At 46.5% G+C, this 13,324-nt stretch overlaps 1 protein-coding gene across 1 annotated transcript in view; it reads left to right on the top strand.

The window, feature by feature from the left end:
* The first annotated feature begins 200 nt into the window (after positions 1–200).
* The window catches only part of LOC134574869 (zinc finger protein 484-like), a 38,604-nt gene continuing 25,480 nt past the window's right edge, over positions 201–13,324 (top strand). Inside the window, exons 1-4 of the mRNA XM_063433918.1 lie at positions 201–365; positions 472–660; positions 742–865; positions 1,225–2,977. Of these exons, the coding sequence (XP_063289988.1) occupies positions 213–365; positions 472–660; positions 742–865; positions 1,225–2,977 (2,219 nt within the window). The 5' untranslated portion in view covers positions 201–212. The remainder of the gene's footprint in view (positions 366–471; positions 661–741; positions 866–1,224; positions 2,978–13,324) is intronic.

Here is a 13,324-nt window from a genome sequence, read left to right as displayed (position 1 = left end):
TTGGAAAGGCTGATTTGGACAGCCACAGAAAGTCTGGGCTGGGGAAGAAGATCAAGAAAACTGCAGAAGATTATTGGGAAACGACTATAATGGGGGGAATTAATATAAAAAATATTTTAGAAAATTGTCAATAAATACATTCAGTTCTGACACACAATACGGTTTTGGGGTTTTTTTGTGGGGGGGGAGGTTTAGGGAGTGATTGATGAAAAATGTCATTGTTTTGCCTGATTGTAGGAGTGATATTAAGGTATAAATGTCCACGAGGAACAGAGATGAGTAACTTTGTGGTCATGAACAAGGACAAAGTGGCTAAGAGGATCCTGGATCTTACCCTGGAGATCATCCACCTACTGACTGGAGAGGTGAGGGATCCTGGGTTTAAGACCTCTCATCAGTAGATGGTGAGATAACTAAATGATTATAGTGTCTATGTGAGCTTTGATATTGTTAATATCTTTCAATATCCAGGATTATGTTTTTGTTAAGAAGTCTGGTGACGGTGTAACACATAAGAATGGTCTCCATGTGTCAGAAAGTTCCTCCAAGACCCAGAGCCCCATCATGGTGTTCACACCCCACTATCTGATCTACGAAAGAAACAATGGTCAGAAGATCCTAGAACTGACCAATCAGATCATTGAGCTGCTGACTGGAGAGGTAAGCCTGCTGGGTATGGGACATTATACAGTAAAACCAAACGATGTGTCTGGATGGTGACTGTATCATTGTGTGTATCAGGTTCCTATAAGGTGTGACGATGTCACTGTCTATTTTTCCATGGAGGAGTGGGAGTATATAGAAGGACACAAAGATCTCTATACAGCCGCCCTGATGGAGAAACACCCGCAGCTCAGCTCAGTTGGTAATATTGCATGTATGCGTGTTTATACCCGAACAGAACATTAAAAGGCAACACATGCATGTAGTAGAAACAAGACTGTATCACAGACTATTTACTTCAATTCATAACCAAATCTTTATCTAAAATAATGGGAGGGACGTGGTGATGATAAGTGGTGATTTATCAAAGAAAAAAAAAACACACTGTAAGAATTGACCTTTAATAACCTGCTTAATCTGTGAACTCAGCTAAAAATACACTATAAATATTTAAATTATAACCATTAATCTTTCCTTAGCTTCCTAATGATATTTGTGCTGAAATGCTTTTAAGAAATCTAATATGTGGTTTGTTTGTTTTTTTGTTTTTTTTCCTAATAGATGAATCAGTCGGAAAAATATTAGGATTTCACACCAACATTTCATCAGTGGACTGTTTAAGTTTGACTAAAAACAATCTAGGTCCAGGAAGCTCTAGCACATATACATCCATTATGCAGAATAGAAAATGCCCTGTAAAGGTTATTCAGGAAGCAGACACATGTGAAGAAAGAAATTCTGTGTACACCAAAGTTTATACATCCACAGAACATACAAAGATAGAATATCCATCAACTTATATAAAGGAGGAACCAGTCTTGTGTAAAGAAGAAAATCTCCCAGATATTTGTACACTCACCGACCATCCGCAAACAGAATATCAATCTACTGTTATTAAGGAGGAAACCGCCTCATATGAAGAAGGAGATATTACAGACACGGACATTGATACATCAACAGAATATACATTGGTTCATATTAAGGAAGAAGTATGGGAGGAAGGAAATGTCATGGACAATGATGTTTCTACACAGACAGAACATGCAGCTACTTATATTAAGGAGGAACCGGTGTCATGTGAAGAACCAAATATCCTAGACCTATATACACACACAGAACATACGGATAGAGAGTATACATTGACTCATATCAACCAGGAATCATTGTCCTGCCAACAACTGAACATCACAGAGGTTGAATGTCATAAAATCACAGAACATACAGAATTTCCTCTTACCGTGTATAACAATACTACAAAGGGTGAAAATAGCATTCTGTCCATAAATCAAGGTAGTAAAGTTGATGCAAATTATAACAGTAAATTAATTTATCCTGCACATATGAGGGCTGATGGTACGTATAACTGCCATGTGTGCGATATTTGCTTTACTAGTAAAATCGATCTCCGGAAACATCAAGTTGTTCATAAAGGAAAGAAGCTGTCTTGCTCTGAATGTGAAAAAAAATTCTCTTTCAAATCACAGTTGATTAAACACCAGATAATTCACTCTGGAGATAAACCATACTCGTGCACTCACTGCGGTAAGCGCTTTGTTCAAAAATCAGACCTTATTCCACATCAAAGAAGTCACACTGGAGAAAAGCCATTTTCCTGCTCAGAATGTGGAAAATCTTTTACCCAGAAATCTAACCTTGTTAGACATCAAAAGACACACACTGGTGAGAAACCCTTCCCGTGCTCAGAGTGTGGCAGCCGTTTCACTCAGAGATCAGAACTTCTTATACACCAGAGAGTTCACACAGGAGAGAAGCCGTTTGCTTGTTCTGAATGCGGGAAATGTTTTTCTCACAAATCTGTCCTTATTAAGCACCAAATTATTCACACTGGTGATAAGCCATTTGCGTGTTCGGTGTGCGAAAAGTGTTTTGTACAGAAATCAGATCTTATTATCCATCAGAGGATTCACACAGGAGAGAAACCATTCTCCTGCTCTGTATGTGCAAAATGTTTTTCTCAAAAATCAGTCCTGGTTAATCATCAAAAAATTCACACTGGTGAGAAGCCGTTTTCATGTTCCGTATGTGGAAAAGACTTTGTGCACAAATCAGATCTTATGATACATCAGCGAATTCATACCGGAGAGAAACCATTTTCCTGTTCACTATGTGGGAGACGATTTAAGCTGAAATCACATCTCGTCTCACATCAGAAGTTTCATACAGGCGAGAGACCATTCACCTGTTCAGCATGTGGGAAATCTTACACTCTGAAATCGCATCTTGTCGCACACCAAAAAGTTCATGGAATAGAGAAACCGTTTACAAGCCCAGAATGCAATTCATTTCCAACATAGCAAGACAAAGCTAGTGAATTATTGACAGCTACACAGATCAAATATATACAAGGTATAAAACTGTTTTCAACTGAATCAGTGGTACTTCGAAGGGTTTTAAAAAAAAATCTAACCGTGTAATATTCAGAAATCATAGTTTATGTATGATGATATTGATAAAAAAAATTAAAACATAAACATCTTTACGTTTTAAAAACCTATATCAGATGGATAGTCTGTGGTCGGGACACACTTTCCTTAATGTGTTTTCTGCAATATATGGCATGTTGTCATAATTTTTGGAGTGAAATCACATGACCGCATTCGAATTTTCATTCAGGAGAAAGTTTATGAAGAAACTGTGACGAAAGTAACCTTGCCACAGGTTCCTGGAGGGGTCTGCTTGACAGCCTCCTGCCAAAAGACTATGGGCCCTTTAAAAAAAACAAAAAAAAAAAACTATGTGAACAGACTTGGTTCGTGGGATTTTTTTCTTTATTTGGTTCGGGAACCGAACAGGCGCACGAACCAGAGACCACCCGGGAGCTTATTAAGCCTAATTGACAGTTTGTAACGCTTTTCACCTCAGTGTTCTAAGTGTTCTTGATTATCTTATTTTGAGTGTCCTGGACCTGAGAGCCAATGTAATCATGTGTCTGTTTTGCTGTAGTCTACTCTCAGGTCCAGAGGGAAATGCCCCTGGAATATGTAACCGGAATCCCTTGCATGGGGACCTGCATATAAAGCCAGTTGTGGCTGCCATTAAAGGAGTTCCTCTTCACTCTCAACATAGAGCCTTGTCTCATGTGTGGAGGGGACAGCTATATTCACTCTGGGGATTGCTATACTCATTATACTCCCTTGGATTATAAATCACTTGCTCTTGTAAGAGCATCCTGCTTTACTCTCTGGATTAGGAGAGGTCTACCCACTGGAAGCTGATCCTGGTCTTGAGTACAGGGTGGGTTGAAGATTGCGAGACCCCAACCAAGCTGTAACACTGGCTGTGGGGACTACGGTGGTAATGGTGCCTGGTGGAGTGCTTGGAAGTACTCGGAGGTACTAGGAAGCAGCGATTGGCGGAGGCACCCAGTCGGGGTGCCAGGCGGTCCGCCACATAAACCTCATGGTGTAGAGTAACCGTTTACTAGCTCAGAATGTCTTTAATGCTCAACACATACCTCTCTTCAGAATTCATGATCATGGGGGGAAAAAACATTTTCACTTTGGAATTTTTTTTTAATTTTTTTTAGCAATCTAATTAATGATTTATACATTTTCATAGATAATGTCTCCAGTGGTATACTCAAAATAATCTTTTTACCTACCTGAAGTATGTGTTTACAGTCAGAGCAAACATTTGCTTTTTCTTTATGACTCATTATTCCGGAGTGTTGAAATGTTCCATTATTAAATATATAGTAGTAGTAATCATAATTATTCAAATCTCATTGAAAATCAGGTTTATTGTCAAAATTTGCAGACTTTCAGCTGTTTGCAATGAACAAATCAAACAAATGCAGTTTGAAATGGCTCAACACAATGAATGCTTCAAAGTAGTTCAACTGAAAATGCAACTTATAATGACTTCTCCAGTCTCACAAGTATTCAACCACCTGAATAGAATCCCTTACAACAGCACAAATATGCAAAACTGGTGATGTCTCGAACACACCTAATGCAGCTAATCCATGGATTCATTAGTTGCATAAGGTGTGTTTGAGCTGGAACACGTGAAATAGCTGAACTAGCAAGGAGTTTGTTGAGTGTCACATTTGACTGCATGTTAGAAATCTGTTGAAGTAAAAAAAATGGTCCACAAAGTTAAGAGAAGAGCTTATTGTCCTTTATAAGTAAAAATATAGCGAAGGCATTGAATGTTTCTAGAGACGCTGTTGAAAGCATAATTCACACAAGTTCTAAGTTGAACGAACACCACCTGCATGGGGCAAAAATAGGAAGCTATCAATGGCTGCAACCAGATTTCTGAGAAGGCAGGTTGAGAAAATTTCTCAGGTGACTGCAAAACACTTCCCGCAAGATTCGGTGGCAACAAATACTGAGGTTTCAGTGAGCACAGTAAGGTGCATACTAAACGCAGGTGTAGCGGATTGGTACCGGGCTGTCCCACGACATGTATGAGAATAATTGTATTTGGTCATATTGCTGGTTTAATGTGTGTGAACAGGTATAGAAAACCATGGTATCCGGTTATATGGACAGTTGAATGTATGTAAAGAACTGTATTCCTCTGGTTGTTCGGTAGAATCATTCATATAAAACCAGGGAATGAAACTACCGAACAACCAGACCACCCTGTGTAAAGTGTGCCTTCAATTACCGTTTGCAACAATGTTGCAAACGGGTAATTACCTATTCGTGCAGTGTGGTCTTTGTCCTCTGGGTGGCCGCCATTCGGGATACGAACACGTGGCGGCGGCCATCTTAAACTGCCGAACAGCGGTGTTTTGCCGTCGAGTGTCTGGAACCGAAATCGGACACTTGACTAGGCAACCACCGCTGAGACCTCCAGACTCCTAATACTTCGTGGGGAAACTACCGAACGGCCCGCCGTTCGGTAGGAAGAACCCCACGAACTAGGGGATTCATCCGACTCCCCATCAGGCCACTTAACAGCAATATTTCACCCATTTGTATTCGCCTGTTTGTGACCGACCGCAGGGCCAAAATGCATGGAACTGTTTTCGGATACTTTACCTCTGCGGTCGGTCCAAACTTCAAAGTCCCATAACTCCCGAACGCTTTATCCGAATGGGCTGATTTTAAAGTATGTTGGTCCCCCAGAATAGAGCTATCTGGGGATATTAGATTTGTGGATGTACCCCAAGTATTTAGGGTACATCCAAAACTCGGGGGAAACTATGTACATGCTAAGGGGATTATGATGCTAGAGGAGGGGAGGAGATCTGTGGGAGGTTACTGCTTGTAGATTGGATAATGTCTTAAGTAATAGAACCTCCTCCCTTGCATGGGAGAGGGCTTTATAAGGAACTGTGAAATAAAGCTAGTTAGTTCTACTCCTGAAACTGTGTGTCGTCCAGTTATTGGGAATGTGATGGGGATATTGCTGTATTACTCTACCTGCTGGAAACCTTGCCTGTGGACTGATCATCACCTTGTTCCTGAGCCTCACTGGGATCTCTAGTGGAGAATAGCTGTGCAAGATCGGCTCTCCGCTACATTGGTTGGCAGCGCTGGGATCCAAACTCACAGAGGAACAAGCGTAAATGGAGTACGGATGGAGATTGATTTTTCTGCACTAAAACGCTCCACGCTAAAGGACCTCCTAGAGGCAAGGGGTATACAAGCCAGCAATAAGAAGAAAGCAGTACTTGTTACAGAACTCATGGCAGACTACAGAATGGAGGGCGATTCAGTTCCGGCACAGAGGGAGCCGGGAGGAACACCACAAGGATCGGAATTCCAGAGGCAGGTTCAGTTCAGGCTATCCCTTTATGGGGAAAACCCCCCAGCAGAAATTGTCACCAGGACAATGGCCGAGGTACAAGAATTCATCCTAAGGACACAGGCACCAGAACAAAGCTCTGCAATTAATGTGCCACAGGAAGGTAAGCCTAAAATACCGTACCAGGCTTTTAAAACATATGTGGAGGCAGAGGAAGATATAGACGCTTTCCTGCAAGACTTTGAGAGACTGTGTGCACTGCATAAAATTAACGCAGAGGACTGGGTACCTATTTTGGCCGGAAGATTAACCGGGAGGGCAGCAGAGGCATATCGGACTGTACCTAATGACGAAATAAGGAATTACAGTAAAGTAAAAGAAATTATACTCGCCAGGTATGCTATAACACCCGAGGCATACCGGCGGAGGTTCCGGGATCTAAAGAAAGCAGAGAAGGACTCGCACGCAGAGTGGGCATGCCGATTACAGGGGGTAGCACTCGGGTGGGTGCAAGCTAGCAAGGCACGTTCTATGGAGGATGTAATACAGATGTTGCTGATGGAGCAGTTCTATGAGGGAGTAACCAGTGAGGTCCAGGAATGGGTAAGGGACAGAAACCCTACTTCCCTCACCGAGGCTGCTAGAAAAGCGGATGACTACCTGGATGCACGCAGGTCACAAAAACCTGCAGCTCCAAAAGCAACCTTTAAAACATTCGGGGGAGGGGGGCGTGGCTTGGAAGCCGAAGAAGATGGCGGCGTAAACCCGGAGCTCCCCACAAGGCTCATAGAAAAACCTCGCCAAAAGCACCAAATTGCCCCAAAAATGGGCAAATCGAACAAGATACCTCACTCATCCAAGCCCGCCGACACTCCGAGGGGTGCATCGACCTCATCTATGCGGCGATTCTTAACGGCCCAGGCGGAGGAGGAAACACAGGCCTCGAGTGACTCGACGGCCTCAAAGGGGGCCCGCTCGCCACCCTCCCTACATGGAGAGGAGACGCTAACGGGGTCGCCGATACCATGCCAGACCCCAGACCCGAGCCCAGAATGGATCAACATCCTCCGCAACCTACCTACCAAGGCGGATCTGGCGGAGGCGAACAACAGCCTCCGGGCCTCCATCACGGAGGAATTGCAGGCCATGCGGGAGGAATTCAGCGCCCTACACCAACGGGTCTCCCAGCTCGAGGCGGACTGCGACCACATGCAAGCGGCGCAGTCTGCAAATACAGGAACCCTCCGGCTAACCACACATCGGCTACAGCAGATTGCTCACCACTTGGAGGACCTAGATAATAGGGGAAGGAGGCAGAACATCAGGGTCCGCGGGATCCCAGAGGACCTGGACGAAACTACCCCTATCCAGACCACCTTAGAAGAACTTTTCAACAAGATACTGGGCCGCGCTCCGCAAACCCCTATAGAAATGGTGAGAGCACACCGGGCGCTTAGGCCGAAAGGCCCCCCCGGGAGCCTGCCCAGAGATGCAATATGCTGCCTGGCGGACTACCAGTTGAAAGAAGAAATCTTACGACATGCCAGGGGGACAGACAAGGTACTAACGGGCAACACCGAAGTCCAACTTTACCCAGACCTGTCTCCCACCACGCTAGCGTACCGCAGAGCACTACGCCCATTCACCAGGCAACTACAAGCCAACAAGATCAAGTACCGCTGGTGCTTCCCGACGTGATTACAGGCCCACACACCACGAGGACCCTTCATGGTTAAGGACATGGCTGATTTGGAGGCCCTGGGGAGGGAACTACAGATCACACCGGCACCGCTAACATGGCCGGACCCCTTGGCCCTATACACCCCCCCCCAGGGTCCTCGACCGCAAGCGGATGACAGCCGGACCCCGAGGATCCACCGCCAACAGGCGAAGGGCCCGCGAGGCCTATAAGAGAACACAACTGACATCATGGCCTAGACCCGACTCTATTTGACATTCCCCACTGGCTCCGTACCCTCACGGCGCTGCACCTTAGCCATCGATGACACCGGCAATACACAGACCGCATGGGACTTTTTGATAAGACTACGAAGGCTATTATGCTCCATTATAATCAAGGACATTTTATCCATGTACAGAGACACAACGGACTAACATATTACGGGGATATTGGAACCGAACCAAGCGGACATTATCTATGGGATATCGATGCCCGCCCTAGAGAACTCTACTACCGACTATCAATGGCCAATAGGCCCAAGAGACTTCCGATCCTACTGTGGGACCTATGGCCCACGATGCCACATATCCACGGTATCCTAATCTAAGGGGGTAAAAGCGAGGCGGGTGGAGGAGGGGAAGGGTAAAATGTATGGGTTTACTATATAATGTCGCAAATATGGAAAGACACGGGACGGGTGGGTGACCGGCGCGGGCAACCACCCCCCCCCCCCTCGATGGCCTAGTGATGACCCACTCAGGAGCAGGCCGGGGGGGCGAGGGCCCGCGTCGCTCGCACATCGACCTCCCGATCACATAAAGGTACAGACACAACCACAATATCAGGAATCCGGAATGTTTCAGGCGGGAAGGGTCTTAGAAACATGGATAGGTAAACCGGTTAGGAGAGGACACAGGGGCCAGCATACTAAAACTCGGGGGACAGGGGGAGGGACGGGAGGGACGGGGGATGCTTATTCAAGATTGCCTTGAGGGAACGTGAGAAAGGGCGAAGCTACAGACGGGGAGGGGCGGAGCTGGGGGGTGCGGGGCTGGTGGGGATGTGCAATGTGGGGCTCAGAGTTAAACATATGTATATAATACTATACTGGATAAGGGGTCTCAAGAAAAGGCGAACGTACCCGAAGCCTAATTGCATTTAAGATAAACATACTGTAAATATTTTTGTTATTGATGCAAATGTTCTGATTGTACTGTTTATGTTTCATGGTTGAGGGCACTACACGAGGTATCGATACCACATAGGTAATGCACATACGCACTGGCGAGGATGAGCAACATCCACACCAACACATGGAGCCCAGGGGGACTTCACGGGATTCAAGTAGAGACACGAGGTAACACATAGGAGTAAGTCACTCCACGACAAACACGGTATATACCGGACACATATTGACACGAACGGAGGCCTCGGCCTTCCAACCACTCCCACGAGGGTCAGGCGCCAATAACCAGTGGCCGACATAGAACATCTAAGGGCGGTAGAGGGCCCTCACGACCACTGAGACGCAACAACCCTAACGCCGACCTGCCGGCGGACACGTCACACTACACACTCACACACATTTATCGGACATAACACAAACTCACTCTCCCACCTGACTCCGAGGCAGCCGGGGCTAGGGCCATAGAGAATCCGCTCAAAATGTCACTGATCCCGGCCAATCTCACCCTAATTACAATAAATGCACGGGGCCTAAACAAGCCCGAAAAGAGAGCAGCGGCCATGAGAGACTTCCAGGCCGCGAGGGCATCCATCATATTCATTCAGGAAACGCACTTTAAAGAGGGGGCCAGACCAAAGCTACACAACCATCACTATCCCACTGGATATTATAGCGACTATCATGGGGGAAAGGCCAGAGGGACGGCAATTCTGATACGTAAGGGTATCCCATTCCAAGAACAGGGCCTACAGACGGACAGGGAAGGCAGATACATACTACTAAAAGGGTCGATAGCAGGACGGATATACACCTTCGTTAATATTTATGCCCCCAATCAGAGACATCACAAATTCCTCTCAGGAATACTCCGTAGGATACGAGGGTTCACAGAAGGCACATTAATACTGGGAGGGGACTTCAATCTAGCCTTTGATCCGAAATGGGATACATCCACGGGCACTTCACAAGTACCGAATCAACACCTAACCACGCTCAAACACCTCATATCCAAGCACGAATTAGTAGACAGCTGGAGAGCCCACCACCCAGACGAGAGGGACTATACGTTCTTCTCTCACCCCCATAACTCATATACTAGAATAGACTATTTTTTCTTGACACACTACCATCTCCCACTCGTCTTACAAGTGGAACATGGCACGGCCACTTGGTCGGACCACGCCCCTGTCACACTCACGATGGCATCCCCACTTTATAGACCCAGAGTAGCTAAATGGAGGCTTAATGAATACCTCCTCACCGACCCAGAGGTAAAATCGGATATAGACACAACCCTAAGAGAATATTTTGCCACGAACACACCATCCCAAACAACCCCGACAATCCTCTGGGAGGCTCACAAAAGCGTGATTAGGGGTCATTTCATTCAGAAAAGCGCCATACTGAAGAAACGTAGGGAGAAGGCTATGACAGATACCTTAACGAAAATAAGAGAGATTGATAACATGAACAAAACCCAACAGACACCAGAACACCAAACCCGACTACTTTCACTTCGGAGGGAACTAACTAAATTACTACAGACAAAATACCACCGAGACGCGCTGCGACACAAAGCCTTTTTTGCACTACACGGTAACAAGAGTGGTAAGCTATTGGCACGCATGCTGGCCAAACGTAGACAGCAGACATACATTGACCGAATTAGGGACCGTAGGGACACTCTACACAGACAGCCCAGCAAGATACAGGAGGCAATTAGGGCATATTACGCGAGCCTATACGCACTACCCAGACCACAAACCCAGCAAGCAGACGCTAAACTAACAGAGACAATAAAAGACTATCTCACGCTCCATCCGACACCGACGCTAGATAGGGACACAGCTGAACTCCTGGACAGGGAAATCACACTCGAGGAACTAACACAAGCGGTGAAACAGACGAAAACGGGTAGAAGCCCGGGCCCGGACGGTCTACCACTATGCTACTATAAAACATACGCGGACATCCTTTATGCCCCACTCATCAATACATTTAATGCCATCAGGGAGGGTCACACGCTCCCTAAACAATCTCTGACAGCACATATCACGATCTTGCCTAAAGACGGGAAAGACAAGGAACATTGCGGGAGCTACCGTCCTATATCTTTAATAAATAGCGATCTCAAGCTCCTGACTAAAATACTAGCGAACAGGCTGCAGCCACACGTTCCCACCCTGGTGCACCCAGACCAGGTGGGCTTTGTGATGGGGAGAGAAGCCCGCGAGAACACGATACGAACCCTCGCTTTGACGACCGGGGGTGGCCGCGCTGCCGGAGGCCTTCTCCTGCTATCCACGGACGCGGAGAAGGCCTTCGACAGGGTGGGCTGGAAATACCTGTTTCAGACCTTGACCCACATGGGACTGGGCTCGGGCATCAGGGGATGGATAGAAGCCCTGTATACACAACCATCGGCACACGTAATAATCAACGGTGCCCTGACAGAGCCCTTTGATATCCTAAATGGCACTCGGCAGGGATGCCCCCTGTCCCCGATTCTATTCGTTTTGGCCCTGGAGCCACTACTGGCGGCCATCAGAGGCAATCCAGATATCACAGGGATAAAGACGGGGGAAACCCACCATAAAGTTGCGGCATATGCGGACGACCTCTTGTTCTATGTGACTAACCCTGAAATATCCCTCCCTAACATACTGAAAACCTTCCAGGAATATGGAAGGCTATCCAATCTGAAGATTAACCTATCCAAATCTTACATACTAAACATAAACATCCCAGAGCATAGGACGGAACCCCTTAAACAACACTATTTCAATGGGCGACACAGAAAATCAGATATTTAGGTATCTGGTTAACAAGGAAGGAGGGAGACCTATTCAAAGAAAACTTTGCCACTATACTAGCAAAAATGCGGACGGAAATGCAGGAATGGGCTCACCCACACATTTCGTGGCTGGGTAGGATACAGGTAGCGAAGATGAACTTTCTACCACGCCTTCTCTACCTGTTCCAAACTATCCCGATACAGATCCCACGTTCGTTCTTCGCAGCACTGCGCACAGCGCTGATCCAATACGTATGGAATGGGAAGAAACCAAGGGTCGGCCACGCTCTGCTGACACTACCGAAAGACAGGGGGGGCCTGGCGTTGCCAGACTTCACCCTGTACTATAGGGCATGTCACCTCCTGCGAATAGTCGAATGGACGAAATCAGGCTTCCACAAACCATGGAAGCAGGTAGAGGAACACTTAGCGGGGGCCCCGGTAGCGGTGCTACCATGGCTACCACCGGGGGCTGCAGCGGGAAACTCCACACCCTCCCCTTACACGAGAGCGACATTACAGGTGTGGAACCGCTCAAAAGGGAAACACAGTCTAACCACATACGCTGGCCCCCTACTGCCACTCACATACAACACGGACTTCCCACCGGGAACAGACCCGAGGGCATTTAAGGACCTGATCAGGGAACCACTACCCAGACTTATGCACGTTCTCACATCGACGGGCCCCAGGACGCTTGACAATCTACGGGGACAGCCCGATCACACCTTTATGACGCACCTCAAATATAGGCAGATAAGGAGCTACACAGCATCTCTCCCACAGGGCCCAATCCTAACGAGGGCGACCACCGCATTCGAAAATCTGTGCCTAGAACCTGGCCCACTGGCTCATGGGGTATCCATTATATATAATATACTACTCACACTCACACCAACGGAACAACCGAGATTCATGGGGAAGTGGGAAACGGCGCTAGGACATACATTAGACAAAGGAGAATGGGAAAAGGTCTGTTACCTAACACATCACTGCTCCAGTTATAGTAGAACCCAAGAAACGGCCTATAAATTACTGACTCATTGGTACTACACTCCAGCGACATTACATGACAGAATCACTACACACCCATCCCACTGCTGGCGATGCGAGGAGGAACATGGCACTCTCATACATATCTGGTGGGGATGTCGTAAGATAACCCCTTACTGGAAAGCAATACACAACATAATCTGCCAATACACAGATGACCCGCCACCATTCCAACCGGCAGCAATGCTGCTACATCATACCCAAACCCCTAGGTCCGCATACAAGA

The sequence above is a fragment of the Pelobates fuscus genome, chromosome 10, assembly GCF_036172605.1.
Source record: "Pelobates fuscus isolate aPelFus1 chromosome 10, aPelFus1.pri, whole genome shotgun sequence".
Taxonomy (NCBI): domain Eukaryota; kingdom Metazoa; phylum Chordata; class Amphibia; order Anura; family Pelobatidae; genus Pelobates; species Pelobates fuscus.
This window is presented reverse-complemented; position numbering and strand designations above follow the sequence as displayed.